This window comes from Pseudophryne corroboree, chromosome 6 (assembly GCF_028390025.1).
Source record: "Pseudophryne corroboree isolate aPseCor3 chromosome 6, aPseCor3.hap2, whole genome shotgun sequence".
In the NCBI taxonomy this organism is placed as follows: domain Eukaryota; kingdom Metazoa; phylum Chordata; class Amphibia; order Anura; family Myobatrachidae; genus Pseudophryne; species Pseudophryne corroboree.
This window is the reverse complement of record NC_086449.1, coordinates 384,428,949-384,456,347: the sequence shown is the minus strand read 5'-3', so window position 1 is coordinate 384,456,347 and position 27,399 is coordinate 384,428,949. Positions and strand designations below refer to the sequence as shown.

At 43.8% G+C, this 27,399-nt stretch overlaps 1 protein-coding gene across 3 annotated transcripts in view; it reads right to left on the bottom strand.

Annotated features, from left to right (window-relative positions):
• Window positions 1–27,399, bottom strand: part of PLXNA4 (plexin A4) — a 1,021,577-nt gene that overhangs the window by 309,605 nt on the left and 684,573 nt on the right. For all 3 annotated transcript variants that reach the window (XM_063926762.1, XM_063926763.1, XM_063926764.1), the window contains exon 6: window positions 4,211–4,334. In XM_063926762.1, the coding sequence (XP_063782832.1) occupies window positions 4,211–4,334 (124 nt within the window). The remainder of the gene's footprint in view (window positions 1–4,210; window positions 4,335–27,399) is intronic.

Genomic DNA, 27,399 nt, shown 5'->3' with positions numbered 1-27,399 from the left:
GATGAGACGCTTAAAGAAATTGACGATTTCAAGGATGAGCACATTATGCTGAAATGGTATTGTTATTCTCCACTGCTCTGAGCAGAAGATCCATTCAAAATAGATCTTGTAAATCTTTAAAATAATTCTGCTGCAAATAATTACCCTAGAAGACTGCAATCAAGTGCATCTTTGCAAAAGAAAATCAATTACTCTTTTTAAAACTGTAGATTGGTGAAGAACACAATTCCTAAAGGCAGAATGCTCGGTTATTATTAAGTGGTGCTATTATCTTTAGTTGAATGGAATTTTCTGGAGTTTTCTGGCATTATAAGATATCCGGTGCAGAAGTAATACTTACAAAACAAAGACCCTACTCTTGGGTGATATCTTCTTAGTTAATATAGTTGGTCAGCAAAGCAAGTCATGCAGCATGGTTACATTGCGGCATGAGAAATTAATGGAGCAAATGCCGGCTGCGAACAGTTGCAGCCCGGCATGCTATGCAGCAAGCAATGTTTCAGCATGCTGCATCGCAGCAAAGATGAATATGGCTACATCTGTATCCTCCCCACATTTGTCACCATCTGTATTGGTCCATGTTACTGAATGCCTTTCTGCCATTTCATCTTGGATGTCAACTAACCACCTCAACTTAATATTCCCAAATCAGAATTATTTATATTTCCACCAACCAATAGTAGGTTACCAACTTCTGTAACTGGTAAGAACTCGACAATCAGTTGTATCCCACAAGCTCACTGCCTAGGTGTCATCCTTGATACTAGACAAGACACTACTAAAACTGTACTCCATGCTCTCATTATCTCCCGCATTATCCCCATGCAATAGTCGTCTTACTGGTCTTACCAAAAAGAGACTTTCACCACATTCGTTCTGAATGCAGCTGCCAGGCTAATCTTTTCCTCGCTAGATGTCCATCGGCTGCAGATCCACGCTATCAGTCCCTTCATTAGTTACCTGTATTCTACCGTATTCAATATAAAATACTTTTACTCACACACAAGGCCATTAACTAAACTACACCAACATACATCTCTTCGCTTATCTCAAAATATCTCCCAACCCGACTTCTTCATTCTTAACAAGATCTACATCTCTCATCAACACTTATAGGGGGTCATTCCGACCCGATCGCTCGCTGCAGTTTATTGCAGCACAGCGATTGGGACGGAATTTCGCATGTACCGGCGCTGCAGTACGCCAGTGCATGCCGGATGGCCAAAGGCCGTCGTTTCATAGCAATCGCCTCTGCCTGATTGACAGGCAGAGGCGGTCGCTGGGCAGGAGGGGGCGGCACGGTGGCATTTGGCCGCCATTATGGGGTTGCGGTCTGGCCAGCGCAGGCATGGCCGGACCATGCAGGGGGCGGGCCGCAGCCGCTGCGTGACGTCACACGCAGACGCTGCGACCAGGGGTAGCGACGATCAACTCCCAGCCAGCTGCAGGAGCTGTGCTGGCCGGGAGTTACTCAACAAGTACAAAAGCATCGCCACTGTGCGATGCTTTTGTACTTGTTCCAGGGGGGCCGGACTGACAAGCGGGGCGGGCTAGCCCTCTGCTGGGCATCCCCCCGCATGTCAGGGAAGATGATCGTAGCTGTGCTAAATTCAGCACAGCTACGATCAACTCGGAATGACCCCCATTATCTGCTCCCATTCACAGTTGCAGGAGTGTCTTCGGGCTGTACCCACTCTGTGAAATACACTCCCACCTCTTCAGGCAAGCCTACCAAACTCCAGAACCACCCACATAATCTTCATAAACTTTCCTATCCAATTATATTCCCATTGTACAGTCCACTCATATCCTCCAATATTTTCTCTTTATTCACTTTCCCATCCTCCAGGCCAACATTGCTATGTGACCATATCATGAAGCATACCAAGATCCTTTGCAATGGTGGACCGTTATGCAACAGATAACATCTATCCTAGTGTATCAGTGCCTATTTCCCTATAGACTTCGTACCTCTATGTCTGTCTATGTCTTACCCAGTTTTGTTTTATCACTGTTGTTTCCAATTGTAAAATGCAACAGAATTTGCTGTGTTATATAAAAAACTGTTAATAAATAATGTTGTTCTCCTGGCAAGTTTAATAAACAATGCCACCATGGATGAGGGAAAGGGAAGAGCCAAGGTCAATACACATAGCGTCGACGTCACTTCATCATACTGTTAACAGGAAACAACTGAAGTCAACTTCTGTTTTATTGTTATCTGAGCCAGAAGCATGTACAGTAAGTGGCATTAGGTGGTGGTGGAGATTGGCTACTCATATTGGTGGCACAGCACTGTGTATTATAACAAGAGGCTGCTAGGTGACATGTAGGCTGTATATGATTAGTATGGGTTTGTAATGCTGGTATGGAGCTATATACAGTATAGTGTGGTTGGGATATGGGGCTATATATAGCATAAATACTATACCAAGTAAATTTGTTGGGGATCATATTTACTATTTCAACATACTGTATTATATTAAACATTCTTATCTTTATACTGTAACATTATGCAAAACACAGTGCTCTAAGTACATCATTTTTTTTTCTTTTTACCAAATAATACTTTTAGCAGTGTTTTCCTGTTTTTGGATTACTCATGAAACCATGTGGTTTTTGTCTGGTGGTATTAGATGTACAGGGTGATATTGCAAGGTGTGAGTTCCCAGTATAGCATTTGATGGATTCTAACGGGGAAACAAATGAGTTAGCTGAGCTCATTACACTAAGGCAGGCCTTTCTAATCCTAAAGGAAATAAAACAGTGTAGCTTACTAACAGTATGTGTATGAGTTAATAAGCATCAGTTCTAACAGCAGGGGAAAACAGGCAGATTTAGCAGTCCGCAGGAGGCTCATATCTCAAATGCAAGCGCATTGCAGCCTGTCCAGGAGTAATGAATTGATGTGGTGTACATACCATGTGATAGGTGATCCCTCCACTGCTTTCAATGACTTGTGAGTGGCTTTAACCCCATGAGGTTTACCTCAATTCCTAGTCTTGACTGCAGCCTTAATACACAGGATAATAGGTCTCTCTTCCTATAGATTCAATTTAGAGGCAATTCTTTTGCTATTACACAAATCTTTTTTTCAAATTGCACTTATTATATCGGCAACTGCCCTCCCTGACTGGTAAATCCCCTGTCTGTCAGCAGATTTCTACATGGCCAAAAGCTAGGCTATAGTAGATCATTTCTGGTAAAATATTTAGTCCAGCCCAGGCTATTAGAAGAGGGGCATGGCAGGAATAGCAGGAGCAGGATATTTTCTAACTAGGTTGGCAGGTACAGTATTCTGTATGACATGGTGACACAGCTGATATTCCTGATTTCCAACACTTACTGTATAGAGAACGCTTATCACAAGAAAACGTTTGCCATAGAAAAACAGTGACTGATGCACAGCCCTGAAAGCGTTTTTAGTTGCCATGCAATGCATAAAAGAGAAATTGATCAGTAGGGACAGGGGTTACAGTCATTAGGTCGACAGCACTTAGGTCGACAGTCATTAGGTCGACCACTATTGGTCAACATGCATTAAGTCGACATGGTAAATAGGGGACATGTTCTAGGTCAACATGGAAAAAGGTCGACATGAGTTTTTCACTTTTTTTTTTCATTTTTTTAAACTTTTTCATACTTTACGATCCACGTGGACTACAATTGGGAACAGTAACCTGAATTCCACACTACCACCTGAGGGGGAATATAATAGTGTGGCGAGCAAAGCTTGCCACTGGGGTCGATTTGTGGTGAACACAGCAAGCCAGCGAGGGGACTCACTGTGCTCGCTGCCGGCATTCCAGCTGTCGGGATTCCGACATCGATATCCTGAACGCTGGGATCCCGACAGCCTGTAATTTATCCGCATCCCATCTGACCTATGCGGTTGATAGAGAGCTAGTAGCAAAATGGGTGCAGAGTACTTAAAAAATAGTGAATTAAAAAATTGTGTTTCCCCGCACATATACATAGAGCAGCACACATCTCAAGACATGAACAGATATGTATTTTCATTTTACTGTATATGTGTCGTTTGCGGTAAGTCATCAACATCAATATGTATTTAACTTGTTTAGTGCTCATTCGTCATCTGCTCCAATAAATAAATACAAACATATTCATTTTATTTATATTTTCCCTCAGCTCAATGAAAGAAAAAAAGAAGAAAATAAAAGAAACAGTGATCAGTAGGTTCTAGACTTACCAGCACATTGTACTGAGAAACAGATATATTGTTAGGATGGACAGTCAGTCTGACACACTGCTTCATTTCTGATGCAAATCTCCTAGCCTCATGAGATCGCTCACATCTCTCCTTTCTTGTACACCTGAAACACAGAGGGAAAGCATACCTATTATCATTCATATAGATAACAGTATACCATTGCAAATGACCGGAACGGCAGATTCTACACTGTGCATTCAGGCGTAGTACTCTGTGGCTGACCAGCCGTTGGGGAACTGCATCTCAGCATGCACTGAGCTGGTCAAGCCCAGGATGCCCACATCTGGTCTAAATCAATCATACAGATTAAATTAATATCATTTAAAAAACAATGGCCCTCATTCCGAGTCGTTCGCTCGTTCTTTTTTTTCGCATCGCAGTGAAAATCAGCTTAGAGCGCATGCGCAATGTTCGCACTGCGACTGCGCTAAGTAATTCTGCTATGAAGAAAGGATTTTTACTCACGGCTTTTTGTTCGCACCGGCGAACGTAGTGTGATTGACAGGAAATGGGTGTTACTGGGCGGAAACACGGCGTTTTATGGGCGTGTGGCTGAAAACGCTACCGTTTCCGGAAAAAACGCAGGAGTGGCCGGAGAAACGGGGGAGTGTCTGGGCGAACGCTGGGAGTGTTTGTGACGTCAAACCAGGAACGACAAGCACTGAACTGATCGCACAGGCAGAGTAAGTCTGGAGCTACTCTAAAACTGCTAAGTTTTTTTTGTTCGCAATATTGCGTAAACTTCGTTCGCACTTTTAAGATGCTAAGATACACTCCCAGTAGGCGTAGACTAAGCGTGTGTAACTCTGCTAAATTCGCCTTGCGACCGATCAACTCGAAATGAGGGCCAATGTAATTAACAATCATAGCAAGGAATTAAAATGAATTGGACTGTATTTCCCATTAGACAATATGACCTCTATGTAAGCCAGAGATAAATATATATAGAGAATATAATTGACTTTTGTTTTATTGAAGAAAATATATTACTTTTTATTATGAAACCTATTTCATTGCTGTTATTGCTATAGATGAATGGCTACAATGTCTCCGTAGCCTGCTGCATACTAAACAGAAGTGTCATACAAAATAAAGCTGGGTACACACTAGATGATATTTTGGGGGTAATTCAGAGTTGATCGCAGTAGCAAATTTGATAGCAGTTGGGCAAAAATCATGTGCAGTGCAGGTGGGGCAGATGTAACATGTGCAGAGAGAGTTAGATTTGGGTGGGTTATATTGTTTCTGTGCAGGGTAAATACTGGCTACTTTATTTTTACACTGCAATTTAGATTTCAGTTTGTACACACCCCACCCAAATCTAACTCTCTCTGCACATGTTATATCTGCCCCACCTGCAGTGCACATAGGCCCTCATTCCGAGTTGTTCGCTCTGTATTTTTCATCGCATCACAATGAAAATCCGCTTAGTACGCATGCGCAATGTTCGCACTGCGACTGCGCCAAGTAACTTTGCTATGTAGAAAGTAATTTTACTCACGGCTTTTTCATCGCTCCGGCGATCGTAATGTGATTGACAGGAAATGGGTGTTACTGGGCGGAAACACGGCGTTTCAGGGGCGTGTGGCTGAAAACGCTACCGTTTCCGGAAAAAACGCAGGAGTGGCCGGAGAAACGGTGGGAGTGCCTGGGCGAACGCTGGGTGTGTTTGTGACGTCAAACAGGAACGACAAGCACTGAACTGATCGCACAGGCAGAGTAAGTCTGAAGCTACTCTGAAACTGCTAAGTAGTTAGTAATCGCAATATTGCGAATACATCGGTCGCAATTTTAAGAAGCTAAGATTCACTCCCAGTAGGCGGCGGCTTAGCGTGTGTAACTCTGCTAAATTCGCCTTGCGACCGATCAACTCGGAATGAGGGCCATGGTTTTGCCCAACTGCTAACAAATTTGCTGCTGCGATCAACTCTGAATTACCCCCTTTGTCCGATTAGCTGCTTTCCGATGCATCGGAACGATAAATCGCTCAAACCATCCAGGGTGTACGCACTATTGCGCGCTCCTATCATTGCTACATGGATTGTCCAGTTGCAGCGTAACTGTCTTTTTTTGCTCTGCTCCAGAATCAGCCACTGAGGCTGCATTAGATGAGCAGGGCTTCATTTACGAAGCAACAGTTTCTTCTCAGCAGTTTGGAGGTGAAAATTTAAAGCGGCGCTCACAGTCAGGATTAAGCTGCTCCTTCCTAAATAAAGGCCGTAGTGTCTTTCACATTTCTTGTAGCAGCCAGCAAAATTAAATTGATAATTATGTGCTTAGGATACCACCAACTTGGATAGTAAGGGATAACTACTAACACTGGATCTGATGCAGAGCTGAAGGTACACAAACTTTCATATTGTATCTTGAGTAGAATCACACAGTGCATGCTCATTTACAGTATTGAACATGCATGCAGCTAAGCAGACACGCAAGCATTCTGCACCCATCAAACCTTACAAATATAAAGGCGAAATAGAAATGTGATGGGCGTTCTTCTCATAAAGTTTAGTAAGGGCATGTGCATGCAAGTGCTCCCCATGCAGAGCAGCAGGAAAGGTATATAAGTAACTATAGGACTGCCGCAAACATACACTGAGGAGGAGGAGGAGGATGATTAACAGGCACATACAGATGAGCCGTGCTCATCTAGGCTTCTCTACTGCGCCTAGGTGCACCAAGGTTTATTAGCATAATCATTTCATCTATTGTTCTCAGCTGCAATGAAATACAGAGAGAACATTACAGCAGGGGATTAAGTCATTACAGCAGGGGATTAAGTCTGACTGCCCTGGCTCACTTAATCCTATTAAAGGCAAAGATGAGGAGGGCTCCATCTGTATGCTGCCAATCCACAAGCATGCACTCTCAAGGGGATGTAGTGACATTTCCGGCAGTCCGGATCCTGGCGGTCAGGATACAGATGCCGGAATCCCGACCACCAACAATGCCACCAGCTGGAATCCCGGCTCACAGGGGCTATTCCCACTTTTGGGTGTCTACGATACCCATAGACTAGGTATAGAACCTTTGGCGAGCGCAGCGAGCTACCACAAGGGATTTGTTGTGCTTGCCACCCCGGCTGGCACTCTAGCGGCCAGGATCCCGGTGTTGGAATGCTAACCGCCAGGATCCCGGTCGCTGGCATCCCATACCCAACGCCTCTCAAGATGTGTACAACTCTGCATGTGTGTGGAAATTCACTATTTTTCTGTGACCTTTATTTTTTTTATAATCCGCACTGATTTATTCTGCATCAGTCTCGATATATTAGGTGCCAATTTGCACCACACCATAGCAACTAATCAGACACTTAACTTCATATTTACACTAGACAGATAAAAGTTCAGTTATGATTGCTATTGTTTGTTTGGTGCACATTTTTCTGAATGCAATTGGTTACTTAATCACCCTAAAAGGCAGCAAGGAAATGTAAATTTTTAAACACTTGCTATCATCTAAAGTCTGCTGCCAGGCAACCACCTCAGTGTATCTCCCTATAGGGCCACCCATGCCTGTACTGCATATTACTGGGGTAAGGCTGCGCCAAGGTCCATGGCCACCTTGATACACTGCCAATGTTATTAAAAAGGGTAATGTGTAAATACTCCTAGCACTACAGATGTGTTAATCACACTGTAGGGTGCCAAGTTCACATTATGCCACACAGAAACCCCAATTCACATTATGCCATATAGAAACCCTAGTTCACATATGTCACAGTGGCCCCCATCCTGGTGATATAGTTATGTATGGGGGCCCCTGGGTGATTGCTTTCTGCCACCCTGTTGTTAATCTAGCACTAATGGGACTACATGAGGCACCAGGCAGCACACCAGTGAATTTTTTAGAGTCTGAATTTAGCAAAATGTCTCTCTAGCTATATTTTATAAATATGCAACATTCACTAATGGTAATTCTCAGAGGCAATGCATCCACTGCACTGGGTTAAGTGTATAAAACTCTTGCAAACGGAGGCAGATGCCGATGGTGCAGCAGGGGAGCTATTAGCTGTGAAAACAAAACCGCTCTCATCAGATCTTTCAAAGAGAAAAGGGAGCTTGGCACGGCATAGACACCCACTGAAATTCTACCAATCAGATATGATTTAATTAGCAGAAAGTCAGAGGAATGCATTATTGGTATATGCCTCCTCAAATGAAGAACTCATTAGGAATCCCTGGTCAATTAATCTATGCTAATGGAAATGTTTATTTTATTTATTTATTTTAAAATATTGCTTGAAGAAAAAGAGATGAATGTTTCATTCTGTGTAACAATAAGATGTCTTCCTCCTACTGTATATCAGCAGATCTGCTTTACTACCATTTAAACAAAGATAGGAAAAACAGCCATGAACTAATTTGCTGCATTATGTGTAAAACGGAAAGCATACAGTGGAAGGTGATAAATGCGGAATAAACGTGATACCGTGTAGCTGGCTGAGGTCATAAACATTGCATGCATTCCGGACACAACAGTCTGTTCTTCAGTATTATGCAACTAAATATTTAACTAGGCACACTGGATTAATCTCCTTTAAGAAGCAAATGAAAGATAATCGCAAACTTTCTCATTAAATACTTCAGAGGGAATACATATGTATTCCCGGCGGACAAGATGTCGGCTGTCAGTATCCCGACAGTGGCATCCCGCCTGCCAAATTGCAGGCAGCAAGGCGAGCGCTACTAGTCCCCTTGTGGGCATGCTACGCTCGCCATGCTGCGGGCACGGTGGCTCGCTGCGCTCCCCACAGGATCTATTCCCACTCTATGGGTGTCATGGACACCCACAAGTGGGAATCGCCCCTGTGAGCTGGTGTTCTGGCTTTCGGCATTGTTGGCTGTCGGGATTCCAGTGTCGGTATCCTGACCGCCGGGATCCCAACGGCTGGCAAATTGATTGCCTCCCCTTCAGAGACATATCTAGAAATAACTGTGGCCCACACTAAAATATCCCAGAGGGAGGAAGCCAACAGCCAATTAACAATTGGTACCACAATACAATATGTCAAAGAACAGGGTCACAAGAATTCTACTGTGTATATCTCCAACACTTGAAATGGTTAAAGGAAAAGTCAAGTAGACAGGGGGAATACACAGATCATGTGTTTCTGCATCACCACTTGTCCAACCTTGGCGTTGTTGATTCTCTCTCTCTCTCTCTCTCTCTCTCTCTCTCTCTATTTATTTATTTATTATAGGGTTTTAGGCCAGATATTTATAATTTCTTATTGACACTGATCACAGCAATAGCAAATTAAAGATAGGCGGATGTATCAAAATCCCATCCAGGGACCCACCCATGTGATATGTTAGACATAAAGTATGTCACCACTTCATTTGTTCTTAAGGTCCCTGTCTCTCTTCTGTGCATGCTCGGGCTGCTGACCACTCATGTGTGGGTGGCCACTACAGATCCCATGACCTGTGCATTATGTAGCCCATATGCTACAATGGCTAACACCATCTGAAGTCATTAGTTACCGGGATCATTACTCCCCATGGTATTTTTGTATTGACAAATATATCTATTTTCTGCAATTGCTATAATACATGAGGTGGGATGGTATTGGGATCCCTTCGCTTGGGATACCGGCAGTCAGGATACTGACAGTGGCATCCTGATGCTCAGTATCCTGACACCAGCTTGGTAAGTATAGTAGCCCTAATCCCTAACCCTCCCTACCCTCACAGTGACCCTATCCCACCCCAACCCTGCACCCTAACCCTCTCCGGTGGTGCCTTACCCTAACCCTCCCTCCCCACAGCCTAAATCTAACCCTCCCTCCCCCAAAGCCTAACCCTGACCCTCGGCATTCTGAGCAATGTCGGGATTCTGGCGTCTGTATTTCGACCTTTGGGATCCTGAATGCTGGGATCCTAACCTGATCCCAATTCGGTTAGTAGTACGTTGAGCTACTGTATCATGTTGGTATGGGTTCAGCACAAATAGATGACTAAAGTCACCTACTGATAGCTAATTATATGGGCTGCTAAAGCTTGTGTTTTAAGACTATGTGCAAAGTACACTTGAATGAGCAGGGCCAATACATGGAACAGTTCTTTCATTTATCTTTCAGTTGGATAGATTAGCTTTTATTTATGGAAGGGAACAGTGCAGGGGTGGATTGTGATGGAAAACCAGCCCAGGAAATTTATGGAAGTAGCCCTAATGGGGGTGTCTGATGAGGGGGTGGGGTCTGTTGAGGGAGGTGGGATCCCTCCTCATATGACCTGATTGTACGCAATTGCGGCCTTCCTTGACATCTGCTGCTGCAGTCCAGGGGCGGATCGGGAACTAAAAGTGTCCCTGTACAATTTTGTATAAGTAGCCCTACATGGGCAGCACAAGAGGCATAACGTACAGTACTGTGTAGCCATGGCAGCATCACTGGATGGCAGAGTTACTGTACTGCAGAGATGGAATATCAGAATGAACTGAGACAGTGCAGTGTACTGAGTGTGGTAGGCTGCCTGTCTTGTGGGGGGTGGGGTCCCATGTCAACACACAAAACAGGCCCTACACACACGTAAGCCTACCAGGAATCCTACTGGTGAGTCCTATGGCCAATTTGCCCCTGGAACAGAGTAACAGTTGAGTCCATTTTTATACTTTTAGAGTACATACATATTTTTAATTAAGTTTAAACTATGCAGATTGTGTTATGAAATGATTGAAAATGTCTTGACATTTATATTTAGAAGCAGACTGTAGTAAGCCTGATTTTGTATGCCATGAGCAAATGACAACAAGGAACCCTTTTACATGTTATTTTACTGATAACTGCATACTGTAAATGCATCTTCTTTATTAGCTTGGATACTCAGTTTCTGGAGGAACCATCCCCTGCACCCGAGGCCCCGCCCCTTTCTGACCATGGCTACGCTTCCGGCGTGGCATGTCCCAAGTGCATGCACTCGAAAGTTGGGAGGTATGTGTGTAGCCCTTGCCAACAATTAATTTGCCTGCAATAAATGACTTTGCCATTATCTTATTGTTTAGGGGGATTATATATGAGGAATTGAACTTTCTAAAGTAAACGTTATGTTACAAAACACTTGGCTTATGATCCCTTACTGTGCATAAATGCCACAGAAAATAAGTGTGCAGCCTGCAGACCAGGGACGTGCAGTGAGCTAAATGCCCCACCGCACGTCACTGCTGCCTGAAGACCATTCTAGAAAACTACAGTCTCTGTCTGAGTACCCTGTGTGCTGACCAGAGGGGGCACTGACGCATCATTGCTAATAGCCCAGTATATGTCCACATTTAATTGAGCCCTGAAATCATAATGAATGTGAGGGCTTAGATCTTAGCAAAGCTCTTTCAATGGGAATAGTGTTGCAGCTAGTGAATAAAGCAACCACAGAAATCTCCAGTTAGCGTGCCCTTTCAATCTTCGTCCCACAAAGAAATAGGTAACACTAGTTGCAAAGTGTATAAGAAGGTTAAAGTAGGACTCCTAGCAATCTGTGCTGCCAGTGCCAAGCCAACCAGTCAACGTATCTACTTGAGAAAACCTACACTGTGGTGACTTCTGCATGCAGAACCTTTCTTAGTGGGCATCAGATTAAATTCTTTATTTAGTAAAGTTACTAAATTCTTTTTACACAAAAGAAAAACATGCCCAAAACTTCATCTTAGAAATATCTTATAGGAGAAGCGGAAGTACAAATACATTGGTAATCTCATTCATAGTATTATGTTAACAATATCTTTTGAAAGGCCATATAATAAGCATCACTATGCAGTAACTACAGAAATGGTGCAGAATATTACACTGAAGTATAATTATGGCAGCCTGTATTTACACTGTCTCTATGACTTTGGCCAGAGCTGTATTGTGTGTTGGACATTCTACTTTTCTTCCATTTTGTTACCTTTTCAAACCTGTTACCTTTGGATGTCACATGTCAGTGCTTATCATAATCAGTTTTATGTCTGTTATGTTCATATATCTTCACTTTTGAACTGCATATATTGCATTCAAATCAGTGAAGACCTGAAAGAGCTTTAAATGACATGGAGCCTAAATCAGTAGCAGTTGTAATACTGCTACAATCGCAGATGTACGCTTTTCAGGCATCTGCTCATGCACAGCATCTGCAGAACAAACCTTCACTTTGTGATCGCATCCCGGAAGGATGCGATCGCACAGTGAGTGATAGGCGGCGGGCTTTTGGAGGCGGTGACCAATAGTGGATCTTGCTACGGGCACACAGGATTTTTGCCCGGGGCGCAGTCATCCAGAGGGCGCCGCCGCCATCCGGAGGGCGCCGCCGTAACAAGATCCGCTACTAGTGGTGCCCCCCGGTGCTGTGCTGTCACAGCTGTGCAGTGCACGATGCACCGCACGGCATTGTGGGAGCGGCACATAGACACTAGGGGTCATAATTGACCTCTAGTGTCTATGCTGTGCTATGGGAGAGACGTCATGACGTCTCTCCCATAGATCAGAGCAGCGGCGCCGGCGGCCGGAGATGGAGGTAAGCAGCGGTCGGGAATCAGGAGCGGGGATGGTGAGTATTAATTATTTTTTTATTTTTTTGTAATTGGCACAAACGGGGGCACAACTCTCCAGGGGGCACAAACGGGGGCACAACTTTCCAGGGGGCACAAACGGGGGCACAACTCTACAGGGGACACAAATGGGGCACAAGTCTACAGGGGGCACAAACGGGGGCACAACTCTACAGGGGTCATACCTGACCACGCCCCTTTATGAAGCCACGCCTGTATTTACGCCCAGGCCGCCACAAGGGCTAGATCTGGCCCTGACGGCGACGCAGCATTGGGGGGAGGGCTTCAGGAAACACAGGTGTGTCATGGACGATTTCGGGGCGACCTGATGACATCGCCTGTGCTTCCCGCGATCGGAAACTGCCAATTTCTACGATCACCCTAACATGCTGAGCGTCCTTGCCCTGTGCTGGTCGGACCCCAGCATGCGATTGTAATCAGTAACAGTTTTGTTAAAATAGCAAAACTGCTACTGAAGCTGAATTAGGCCCATGGTGTGCTTCTGGATCACTTTCGTTTTCATCTTTTTAGAAATCAGAACATACAGTAGGAGACTTATAATCTGCTTGGAAATGTAAAATAGCCCATATATCTAATGTGTTAATTACTTCTATCTAATGTTACTGCTTCTGTTTCTATTTAAAACTGTATTTCATCTATGAATTGCTATCACAAAAAAATATTCATGTTGCAAAAAAAGAAATAAAACACTAACACAAATGCAGGAATCCACTGTCAAAAATGAGCAGCAGTGACAATCATTTATTTAGTAATAAAGTATTATTTTTCTCTCACAAGTTTCATGGCCAGACATAGGGGCCTTTGTACCAAGCCTCGGAGAGAGATAACAAAGTACCAACCAATCAGCTCCTAACTTTCATGTTGCAGGCTGTGTTTGAAAAATGACAGGAGCTGGTTGGTTGGTATTATCTCTCTCTCCACTTTATCTCTGTCCAAGGCTTACTTCACAGGCCCCTTGGAGTGGGACAATGTATAATAGTAACATATCAACTGGTTGCTCTGTGGACTTTATAGGACTGAATTTCACTACCTGCACTTTAGAAAATCGATATTGAATTATTCAGAATCAATAAAGTAAGCATTTTGTGAATTGACATCTCTGCTTTAACTGCTCGTGATAAACCATCACAACCAACCCAATACCCAAAATAGCATTATGCCTTTCTAAAACCAGCTAAGAGGATATGTCTACAGGTCTGCTGCACTATGCTGTAAATGTCTTCTCCCTCCTTATGTGTCACTAGGGGGCAGGTTCTGACTGCACAATTCTACCCCTCAGACTGATATGGGAAGTAGTATGAGGGAGGCAGTTTGGTGCCATGTACTGTACACATTTTGCATTATTCTAAAAGAGTATTTCATTATTCTAAAAGAGTATTTCAGCAGATTTTATTTCTACTTAAGTTACAATCACACATTGACTTGTTCTATGTATTGACCTAAGTCATTGTATATTTTCTTTATATCTCCCCAACGCTTCCTCATTTACAATAACAGATGCACATTTTGTCAATAAATGACTCAATTTTATGGTACCAAGCTTCTCAAACATACTAGATACAACTTATATGATATAATGCTAAACTAGGAAATTACAATTACAACTCACTGGCATATAGGAAAATAGTATGCATACAAAGCACGCAATAAACAGATATGTGCATGAGAAAGCAATGTCATTAAAACTGACAAACCAGACACATAAATGACACACAGCCTCTTTGTCCCCTCAGTCCCGTGTAATCATAATATGAGAGTTAAACGAGCAGTAAAATGACAGTAATTTGTAAAAATTGCTTTAATAAGGTGTGCTGGCTAGGAATACAGCTAGGCAGTGCTTGTGCAGCCCCATCTCGCATGGCAGAGAACATTGGGTTTGTCTGTTTGCACTCTGATTGTGTACGTATGTCTTTTTCATGTGTGTGTCAGGGGGGATGCATTCAATATCCCGGTTGTCAGGATCCCAGCGCCGAGATCCTGACCACCAGGATACCGACACCTATTCTCCCTCTTGGGGTGTCTATGACACCACTGGAGGGAGAATAAATTGCGTAGTGGCAAACGCAGCGAGCCCGCAAGGGGCTCTTTTGTGCTCGCCCTCCTGCCGGCATTCCGGCGCCTGGCATCCCACGGTCGGGATTCTGACCTACGGAATGACGGGCGCCGGTATATAGATACCAACCCATCTAAGGGACATGTGGTGAGGTAAATGGCTCAGGAGGCACTGTCTAGTACCCAGAGCCAAATTTACACAAAAGGGTTTATGTGGGCATTATACACAGGTGCAGCAGTATATACTGCTGGAAATTTGGTGAGGTTTGATCAGAGATGTGCGGAAAAGGTAGGCACTTGCTATAGACTTTTTACTCCAGAGTTTTGATTACCAAAATGACTAGAACAATACAAAGAAGATATTTCTAATATATTCTTTGCATTTTTCATATACTTTATATTGTCAAAACCCTGGGGTATACGTTAGCATGACAGGAAAGGCTCTGCCTCACCTGCCTCACCTCAGCACACGTTGCTGGTGTCTATACATCAAACATGGGCATCATAGCTGATTTCTACATGCTTTCATTTACTAGAAAAACACTGTAGGTAACCACAGGTACTCTGAAAGCAGTAAAATTCTGTTGTTTTTCTATTTAGTTCAGAAGAAAAAATCCTGATCCTTACCAAAAACACAAGCAAATGCCATCACTTACAGTGTATAATCCCAATTACACTGTGCATTCTCCAATTCAGCCAGATACTCCCACTCATGCTGTAATCACATCTTACAACAAAGATGTCTTTTTCACTACTTGTTTCTTATATCAGTTTGTAACTTGAATTATATCAGCATGTAGTGGGTGAATTATTGGCAGCTATACATCGAAGATGTAAGAGTTTGACACATGGTTAATACTCTGGATTTGTTCAGTATTTTCCAGACTTGATAGAAATGTGACCGAGGTTATTTACAAAAATGACTGCTTCCTTTTCTCAGTTGACCATAAGCTCTAGACCCATTAAACTTCAACTCAAACCATATTGCTTCTTTAATCTTATGTCTAGCCTGTGACAGGTTTGTGATTTGTAAGTGGATATTCAGCGCCTACATGAAAGAACGGATATTTCTTCATTACAGAGGCGGTTTAACTTTGAGAAGTGAAAGGAAAAATAATAATGTTGGCAAACCGCAGTGCAGAGAACACGAGGGTGCTTCCCGCATAACATGAGTGTCCAGAGCAGAGCATTAATATCAGTGCACATATATTCCTTATACTACAGCGCAGGTTCTCAAACTCGGTCCTCAGGACCCCACACAGTGCATGTTTTCCAGGTCATCTGTGGATTTTTAAAGTGTGACAGTTGGTGATACACAGTGCACCTGCCGAGTGACCTGGAAAACGTGACCTGTGTGTGGTCCTGAGGGCAGGGTTTGAGAACTACTGTACTACAACAACAAACCTTAAGCATGCAGTACAGTGACATCCGACCGCTTTCAGGTGTGTTATGTGGACAATAAAAAGTGACAGGGAAGCATCATAATGTAGCCTCTAAGGGCCTGATATTGAGTCACACACGAATCACTTGCAACTAGACAACCACCACAAACAGATCTACAACCATATGCTAATGGTTCAACTATATAGTCAGTGTATAGTCATGCCACCCACTGTTTTTCCAGCCACAACTGTCACCATTAGTATTGGCGTTAATACCTACAGTATCTAAAGGTAGGTGCAAAAGGCCACCAGAAACAGGCGTCCCTTATATAATCATAGCTACATGCCAACAACACTCCCCAGACACTCCCACAAAATGGATCTCTTGTGTGCGTGTGGATCTCAGGGGTCCTCCCTGTAAACACCCAGAAATGCCCCTTTAGACCACTGCAGCATCACTACTGTATAGATTTTAAGCTACAATTGAGTACAGAACAATATTAATATTAGTATTACTACAGTATTACTGTTTTTAATTTATTGATGTGATATATGGAATAATGAACACCCTACTGTAGCAAGCTATATGGTCTTGTGCTGTCATACTACCTGTATAAGAGCACAAGGATATGGCATGTCAATAACATAAATAATAATATTATAGGGTAATGATGGGGGGGTGATGTGCAGAAGGTAATGATGAGGGGGTAATAACAAGGGGGTGTTTTTTTGGTGGGGCACTTGAGGAAATAAAATCTAACTTATTAATTTCATTAAAGTCAATTTTGATAACAAGCAACTTATTGCAACAATGGGGGTCATTCAGAGTTGTTCGCTCGCTAGCAGTTTTTAGCAGCCGTGCAAACGTATTGTCGCCGCCCACTGGGGAGTGTATTTTCGCTTTGCAGAAGTGAGAACGACTGTGCAGCAGAGCACCTGCAAAGACATTTTGTGTAAAACAAGACCAGCCCTGGACTTACTCTTCGTGTGCGTTGATTCTAACGTTGGTGTGTTGGCTTTTGACGTCACACAACCGCCCAGCGTTCACCCAGCCACATCTGCTTTTTCCCTGGCACGCCTGTGTTTTTCCAAACACTCCTAGAAAATGGTCAGTTGACACCCAGAAATGCCCCCTTCTTGTCAATCTTCTTGCATTGTGCCTTGCGACTGAAAGCTTCGCAAAACCACGTGCAAAAAAACCTGTGCAAAACCACGAAGGACTTTGTACCCGTACGTCACGCGTGCACACTGCGGTGCATACGCATGCGCAGAAATGCCGATTTTTAGCCTGATCGCTGCGCTGTGAACAACAGCAGCTAGCAATCAACTCGGAATGACCCCCTATAAACGATGTGTGGAAGAAAAAAGAATGAGGTTAAAAATAATTTTTGTTCCACTGTGTGACTACTTCCTATTTAAAATATAGGGGGGCACAAATGCTCATTCTGGCACAGACGTGTGTGTGGGTCAGTGTTAATTTTGACAAGGATTTTCAATTTATTTGTAGTCTTAGTCGCTTACTTAAAATTGTAGTTGGTTTAAACTAAAAGTCACATTTTAGATTTTTTTTTTTTTTGCTTCCCTTTAGTCAAGATTTGGTCAGTGGATCTCAGTTTTCATTTCAGTCTACTTTTTGTCAATGTTTTAGCCATAATTTCTACAGTTTAATAATACTTTAATAATACTTTAAAGGATTTTGCTGAAGAACATTTCTGTAAAATTCCCTTGAGAAGTTTGCATACCTTTAACTATGTGTTTAGTAATCTAGGCTCAGTAGTCTGAAAATGTGTTAAATACTGAGTCTTACTTAGCGTAGTGCTCCCATATACAGTATCATATACAAATGAATGCCTTGAGTTTGTTAGAGCAAAGTACAATACACAATCGTATTCCTTCACAGCAGGTCATATTTATTTTCTGCAAATATCTAGAAAACACAGTTGTTCTTTATCAATGTAAAACCCTACTTCAGGTGTTCATTTTGAAAAGTATTTTAAATCTAGTATTAGTCTTAGTTGGTTTTGTTTTAGTCAAGATTTAATCAGTGGATCTCAATTTTACTTTTTGTCTAATTTAGTCTCATTTTAGTCCTGAAATAAATACTGGTGTGGTTTGGAGGTGCACCAGTCCCTTGCTTTGCCAGGGGCACTTAGACCCCTAGATACACCCCTGTATACAGATCACACAAATCTGAGGTGAGTTAAGAGCCACAGACATTTACAGTAAGGACTATATTGTATATTATTCTTTATAGCACACAGATTTTACTCATAAAGGGAACATCAGAACTCTCCATTTAAAAACAATTAACACTTATTTCTAATGATGCTATGGGGAGGATTCAAATGTTATCGCATCCCCAATCTCCTGTCAACAGTGACGGGAGATCGCGGGGCAATATTCAAATGCCCCCACTTATGGCACTGATCGCGCCCATTACACTCGGGTTTAGGCATGCAAAGCACCTAAACCTGACTACAGTAATAGGCACGAGTGTGAAAAGACCCGTTTGGGTGCCCAAACGGGTCTCTTTACGCACATTTCAGCTGCTACCCAAGGGGGAATTGAGCTGAAATGAACTTGTCGTGCTCGTTGGCAGCAACATTAGAAAAGCTGCCGGCGGGGAGGCGGGTGAGACATTTGAATCCGGCCCTATATGTATAACATTGATCTACAGAACATTTTGTATAACCGGACATGCGGTAATGCCCTGACCCACAGTACTAAGGGCCTGATTTAGAGCTAAACACAAACCCAATTTTAATGCAGTTGAGCGATTATTGGCTGACTGCACATGTGTCTCAGTCGCATTGCACATGTGCTACACTGGTCTTGTCATAGCAGTCTCAGTGTGGATCTATTTGCAAATAAAATGTCAGGGAGAGTTTGGGGGCAATTATGGGGAGTGGCGACACAAACGCAGGCATGTCATGAACGTTTTCAGGGTGTGTCTCAGCCTGCAACAGTGATCACACATGCATCTGCTTTGGCTCCAACATGTCACTTCCTGCGGGCATGCAGCACACCCATAGGGCTACTCAGACGTTCAATAACCCAACTGATCTGTGACTTACACTGCCTATTTGTACTTAGTCACTGGACTCAGAAAGCTGCCAGTGGGTGTCTCAATACAAATCCAGGCAGCTGCGGCATTTGCATATTGTCACATTGTCACACAGTCACAGCTGCAGCAGCATTAGCATCCATCCCTGATTCAGTCCCTAATATCCATGTACTGTCTTTCACAGAAGTCATGTTTCTGCTACGCATTGGTGTTGGAACAGGGGGGGGGGGTAATGGGGTGCCTCTCCCCCCAAAAAAATATTTGAAAGGCACCAGTTAATGTACTGGGTCGAGGAGCACAGTGCCACTGCCATCTTGGCTTACAAAAGACAGTGTCAGGATGGAAATAATCCCATTTACAACTGTTGCTCAACCTCCTCCTTCCCCACAGCCCTTCTCCGTCTGCCTCCAGGGCCTTCCTCCCCTCTACACCCAGCTCCATCCCTTACAGTGTGTGGCTAGTAACTGTGGGCTGCCCCCTTCTCTGACACCAGCTGTGCACCCTTCTCACCTCCCACTTTATATGTTCCTTAAGGCCCGTACACACTGGTCGATATATAGGCCGTTCTCTTGAACGGACAATATATATCGCGGGAGCGTCGGCCAGTGTGTACGGCCGATACGTCTGTGAACTCCGTCGTTCACAGACGTATCGCGTCAGCCGCGCAGCACAGCCGACGGCCAATATATCTACCAATATATTGGCGCGTCGCTGTGTGTGTATGGGGCGGTCGGCGGACCGCCCGTACACATGCTGCGGCGGCCGGCGGTGATTGACAGCTGAACTGGGCGGGCGTGTGTACACGCCCGCCCAGTTCATGACGTCAGTCCCCGACGGATCGGGCAGTGTGTATGCACAGCACATTGCCCGATCCGTCCATAGATATATCTGCAGATCAATTGATCTGCAGATATATCTACTAGTGTGTACCCACCTTAACTCTCCTCGTCCTCCACAGCTCCCCCTTCATCGTTTCTCACCCTCCTTCGCAGCACCCCCAAGACAGATATAGATCTCTCTCTCTCTCATGTACAGTATATGTACAGTATATGTATATCTTTCCCTTTAGTACATAAAGTGATTACACACTGTACAGTATTTTATTTTAAATACTGTACATGAAAAAAAAGTGACATACTGTATAGTGTAATAAGCTTTACATTCTCTGCTCATTTAGGATTGTTCAGCTAAAGTCAAACATTAGCCATGGGAGCGTGAATAACCAGATATAGTAATGTTCACACAGAATTATGCAAATCCCAGGCTTTAAACACAACACATACACATATGCAGGAGGAGAAGTTCTATTAAAAAGGAGTCACATTTTCTTCACCCAAAGTGCTGCAGCCCAAGGGGCTGTGAATATTAAAACACTGCAAAGGATGGCTCTGAATGCAATCGGATAGGTTTCTCTGTCTCCAGATATTGTCTTTTCCATTAAGAAAACTAAACCATGGCAAGCACCGCTTCACTGCGCATTAGAAATATGTCTAACATTAGCTCACCTGGGGCTAAACTGTAAATCTCTGGACAGTCAGGGCAAATTTTAATTATATTACATGCATGTATCTTATTTCAGAAATGACAAAACTCATTGTTCCCTGCCTTCCCGTTTCATTGTGGTTTGCACATACAAATAGTTCTCTGCTGTGTGTGTGTGTGTATATATATATATATATATATATAGTTGTCCATTTATGTAAACCTCCCTTCCCCCTTACATTCTGTGTTTAATTTGACTGAAAATGTACTTTAATGTTCTCTAAGCAGTCATATAAAATGTAAGATGGACTGCACAGTCTCATCGCTCTAGGCCTACCCCTCTCTCATTACTGATAAGAGTACGGTCATTATTGTCAACATAAAATCAAACACACTGCGCAATTATTATAGGAGAAGACAAGAAATAATGTAATGTGCAAAAAATAGGCTATGGATAGCAGGTAAATGGATGCTCATTTAGACTTTTATATAAGATATCTACAGAACAGTCATTAGTACATTTTTATGCTTAATCTGAACACAACATATTATCTATGCAGCTAAATTCAAGTGGATTCTATATCAGAAATCACAAACCAGTTGCATTATCATGTATTGCAGTATTCATTACTTGAGAAAGAGACCACAGAGTCTTATGAGCAATGCAGCATTATTGACATTTAAAGTCAGCTACAACAACACTTTGACATTTACGGTCTTCTTGGGAAACTCAAATGGCGCCATAAATGTTGAGATACAGATATCATTAACCTTCAGCTTTATGGGATAATGTGGTGATCCCAACACATGTATTAGAAGCTGTAGATCCTCTGAAGTCACCTTTACGCATTGAACCAGATTTCGCAGCCTTCTTTAAGGTTTTAAAATACATAAATTTACACATACTGCAAATACCTGCAGGCACCAAACTCATGGGCTGGTGATTCTCCCATTGCCTCTTGACGCTGAGAAACAATTGTTGACATTGCAATCATAAACTCAGAGCTAAGTGGTCCGCAAGGCCTGTCATGAATGGGTTATGCAAAACATGTCCTTCACAAGTCCAAAGTGCTTTTCGCTAAATATATGGTCATTCTTGTGGATTGCAAGGAAAAAACCCTCACCATATCTTCAGAACATCACAATCAGTTTTTTTTCTGGAGATAAATTATATTTCTGTGTCAATGAAAAAGCATCATAAGCCATGGAATGCAGCTGTATGCAACCCTCCACAGAAGACATGTCAAATGCATACAACATGTGAATTGTTTTTGCTCTCACATATAAAGGGGGGATTCAATTGGACTCCTGATTTCCTTGATAGCCTTGTTAACTCCTGTTAAAGTCGCGTATTAACGGGCTTTAAAACACAGAATCCATGAAAAGTTCACGTATTTGTGAGTTAACAGGGTTGCAACTCCAGTTAACTTGCTAGTTATCAGGGAATTATTTTGTTTAAAATAAAAAAATCCTAATAACCTGGGTTCGGAGCTAATTGTATAGTCCCAGAGGATCAATAAGCCTGCCGTAATCTACCGTGGCTAACTGAATTTCGCTCATACTGTAGTCACCAGAGAGGGACTTTTTAATTATTTTTATTGAAGTACAATGCACTGCAACATCACATGAAAAAAACCACAACATAACAATATTGGCATAATAACTGAAGCAGAAAATGGTCTGAAAACCAATGAGTAAATAACATCGCTATATCACACATGGAGAAAATGTCAAAATTACATAAAAAATAAATATAAGTGTGCCCAGTGGGATCCTACAGTAGCAATGGGAGAAGAGGAACACCACTAAGAACTTAGACAATAGTGACAATTAACTGAGGGAGATCAGAGGATCATTATCAATCATTCGGCGCTCATACCATGATGCATTTTGTAAACTCTCATGAATGTGTTGTATTGTGACAAGGGGAAGAGTATTGATGTACTGTAACTTTCCCAGACCTCAAAGAAGAAACCTGTATGATGTTCCTTCACCCATATTGTCTCAATCAACTACATCTGAAACACGTTGTCACAACTGAGGGCCTGAGCTGACGGGAGGCAGCCTCAGTTGTAGGGGCTGAGATGTACCGGAACCTGGGAGGTTGTATCAGACCCCTGGACATGTAAGTAACATGAATAATAACTGCCCGAAGGCGTGACCACGACAACTTGGATAAAAGTCAATGATGTTTATTATGACAACTCCGCAACACAGCAGCAGTAAAAGAAAACGTAAAAGTCAGCAAAGAATAAATACAGTTCCTGGGTACTACAGGATGGCAGGAGCCACAGGGCACTGGTAGTGTGAGATAGTTCTTATGATCTTCTAGATGGAAAGTCCTTACCAGGCACGACTGTAGCAATGGAGATAACCCAGGATTGTGCCAGCTGGTGTTCCAGGAAAAGCTGGGTTGCTGAAGATAAAACAGCTGCTGTGGATACTGGCTGGAACCAGACTGTTGTTAGCACGGAGTGGATACTGGCTGGAACCAGTTAAATAATAAATGAACTTGGGAGCGATGAAATATGAACTGAAATGTAGAACTTGAGAGCGGAGAAATAATAATACCGGTGGAGAGTGGTAAAGTGTAGAAAGGACACCGGCCCTTTAAGGGAAGCTGTACTCTGCTGGAAGCTGAGCTGGAAGCAGGTAATGTTGTAGCTGGAAACAGATGAATCCACAATGGATTGGAGAGTCAGGCTACACCGCAGGTGGAATGCTGGTGCGGGTCTCTATGGTGGAAGTCTTGAGACAGGAGCTGGAACCTGGAAGACAATCACAGGAGAGAGACAAACAGGAACTAGGTTTGACAACCAAAGCACTGACGCCTTCCTTGCTCAGGCACAGTGTATTTATACCTGCAGCAAGGAAGGGATTGGCTAGGCAATTATGCAGATTATCAATACTGAGAACAGATTGGTGGAAATGATCAGCTGACAGAATCCAAGATGGCTGCGCCCATGCAGACACTTGGAGGGAAGTTTGGTTTGTAATCCATGTGGTAATGAAAACAGTAATGGCGGCGCCGGCCACCGGAGACAGGAGGCGCCAGGCTGACAGATGCACATCCAACCATGCGGACACAGCGGAGGCCGCGGCTGACGTAATCGCCACTCAGACACTCTGCATGCAGAAGTTCAGGGACGGCGGCGGAGGCCGCGGGAGACCCCATGCCAGGTGTAATATGGCGTTCACTGTGACAGCGTCCCAGAGTGACAGGAGAGGATACAGGAATGTACACATCAGGATAACAGATGGGATCCGGTCCTGGAGCGCTGAGCCAACCTTAGGAGGCATCTGATGGGTAAGAAATGGCGTCCAGATACCCGGATCGTGACAGCACCCCCCCCTTTAGGAGTGGCCCCAGGACACTTCTTTGGCTTTTGAGGAAACTTGGAATGGAATCTCCGGAACAAGGCAGGAGCATGGACATCAGAAGCATTGGTCCATGAACGTTCCTCAGGACCATAACCCTTCCAGTCAATAAGATATTGTAGTTGACCGTAACGGTGACGTGAGTCCTGGATCTTGGCCACTTCATACTCAACGCCTCGTTGAGTTTGGACTTTCGGAGTTGGAGGAAGTGAGGAATGAAACCGATTCAAGATCAGCGGTTTCAACAGGGAAACATGGAATGTCCTGGGTATTTTTAAGAAGGGAGGCAACTGGAGTCTGTAAGCAACAGGATTGATGACTTGTTCAATCTTGAAAGGACCGATATAGCGAGGTGCAAACTTCATACTGGGAACTCTTAACCTCAAATTCTTTGTGGATAACCATACCCGATCACCCACCTTGAGAGCAGGAACTGCTCGACGCTTCTTATCCGCAAACTTCTTGTACCTGAACGATGCCTTGAGCAGAGCTGATCGTACGCTCTTCCAGATATTGGCAAACTGATGCAAGGTGATATCCACTGCGGGAACAGAAGTTGCTGGAAGCGGTTGGAACTCAGGGACTTTAGGGTGGAATCCAAAGTTAGTGAAGAATGGTGTTGAAGCAGATGAAGAATGATACTGGTTGTTATGACAGAACTCGGCCCAGGGAAGTAATTGAACCCAGTCATCTTGAGAGGAGGACACATAGATGCGGAGGAAGGCCTCCAAGTCCTGATTCACCCTCTCGGTTTGACCATTGGTCTGAGGATGGTAAGCCGTGGAAAACTTTAGCTTGACTTGGAGGACTTGACATAAACTTCGCCAGAATTTGGCTGTGAATTGAACTCCTCGATCTGAGATAATTTCTTCAGGAAGACCGTGGAGTCGGAAGATCTCTTGTATGAATACTTGAGCCAACTTGGAAGCTGACGGAAGACCGGTGAGAGGAATGAAGTGTGCCATCTTGGTGAACCGGTCAACTACCACCCAGATGGTATTGAACTTGTTGCACATGGGTAAGTCTGTAATGAAATCCATCGACAAGTGGGTCCATGGTCGACGGGGAACGGATAGTGGAACCAGTTGCCCCGCAGGCGACTGGCGGGATACTTTATGTTGGGCACACTTTGGGCAAGATGCAATAAACTCCAAGACGTCCTTTTTCAGAGTTGGCCACCAATAGGACCTAGAGATAAACTCCAGGGTTTTTTGGATACCTGTATGTCCGGCAAAACGGGAAGCATGGGCCCAATGCATGAGCTTCTTCCTTAGCATCGGCTTCACAAAACTTTTCCCTGATGGGGGCGTAGAGTCCATCCCTACCGTGGAGAATGCCAACGGATTTATAATAGGATGCTTGTCTGAAGACTCTGACTCATTTTCTTGCTCCCATGAGCGGGAAAGGGCATCGGCCTTGCGATTCTGAGAGCCCGGACAGAACTGGAGTTTAAAGTCGAACCTGGAAAAGAAAAGTGCCCATCTGGTCTGACGAGGGTTGAGACATTGTGCGCCCTTCAGGTATAAAAGGTTCTTGTGGTCTGTAAGTATGGTGATTGAATGAGAAGCTCCCTCCAACAGATACCTCCACTCTTCTAGAGCGAGCTTGATGGCTAGCAACTCCTGGTCGCCAATGGCATAGTTGCGCTCAGCTGGGGAGAACTTCCGGGAGAAGAAACTGCAAGGGTGTAAATGGCCATCTTTAGCCCTCTGAGATAACACCGCTCCTACTCCAACGGAGGAGGCATCCACCTCTAAGATGAAAGGAGAGTCGATGTCAGGCTGTTTCAGAACAGGCGCAGAGATGAACCTTTGTTTTAAAAGATGAAATGCTTGCATGGCTTCTTCAGACCACTTGGACGGGTTAGCACCCTTCTTAGTGAAAGCAGTAATAGGCGCCACAATGGTGGAAAAGTCTCGTATAAACTTTCGGTAATAGTTGGCGAACCCTAAGAACCTCTGGACCCCTTTGAGGGTTAAGGGTACCGGCCAATTTTGGATTGCTTGTAGTTTCTCAGGATCCATCTCTAGTCCGGAACCGTACACAATGTACCATAGAAACGGAATGGACTTGACTTCAAAGACGCATTTTTCTAATTTGCAATAGAGATGATTGACACGGAGACGGGACAGAACCTCTTTAACCCAAAAACGATGTTCCTCTAAATCGTTGGCAAAAATGAGGATATCGTCTAGATAGACCACGACATGACGGTATAGAATGTCTCTGAAGATCTCATTGACAAAATGCTGGAAGACAGCTGGAGCATTGCTCAATCCGAAGGGCATGACGAGGTACTCATAATGTCCGTCACGGGTGTTAAAGGCGGTCTTCCACTCGTCACCCTCACGGATCCGGATGAGATTGTATGCACCTCGCAAGTCCAGCTTTGTAAAGATGGTAGCTCCGCTAACTCTGTCAAAGAGCTCAGTAATCAGGGGTAAAGGATAACGGTTCTTGATGGTAATGTCGTTCAAACCTCTGTAGTCGATGCACGGCCGCAGACCACCATCTTTCTTTTTTACAAAAAAGAAGCCTGCGCCGGCTGGAGAAGAAGAAGGTCGAATGAACCCCTTTGCTAGGTTCTCTTTAATATATTCCTCCATAGAATGCGTCTCAGGCAGAGACAACGGATAAGTTCGGCCTCGAGGTGGAACCTTCCCTGGAACGAGATCAATCGGACAGTCCCATTCTCTATGAGGAGGAAGGATATCAGCAGAAGCTTTACTGAACACATCCGTGAAATCTTGATATGGAGGAGGTGGAACATCAGACGACCTGGGGGAGGAAGAACAGACAGGCAATACTTTAAACAAACATGTCTCAGCACAGGAGGAACCCCATGCCAGGATTTGCGTAGTCGTCCAATCAATTGTAGGATTGTGAAGACGGAGCCATGGAAGGCCCAGGACCACAGGATGTGTGGCTCTTGGAATCACTAAAAAAGAAATAAGTTCGGAATGAAGAACTCCCACTCTCAGACGAACTGGTAGAGTCCTTAAAGAAATAACTGCATCAAAAATTTTGCTGCCATCCACGGCAGTTAAAGAAATGGACGAAGAAAGTCTCTCGGTGGGTAGGGACCACCGTTTAACATAGGCTTCGGTAATAAAGTTCCCAGCTGCTCCGGAATCAAGGAGGGCAATGACGTTCCGATAACGTTGAGCAACTTGAAGCGAGACTGGGAGATTACAATCTTGAGGAGATGGAGAGGAGATCATTACTCCTAGCCGGCCCTCTCCTTGGCGAGCTAGGATTTGGAGTTT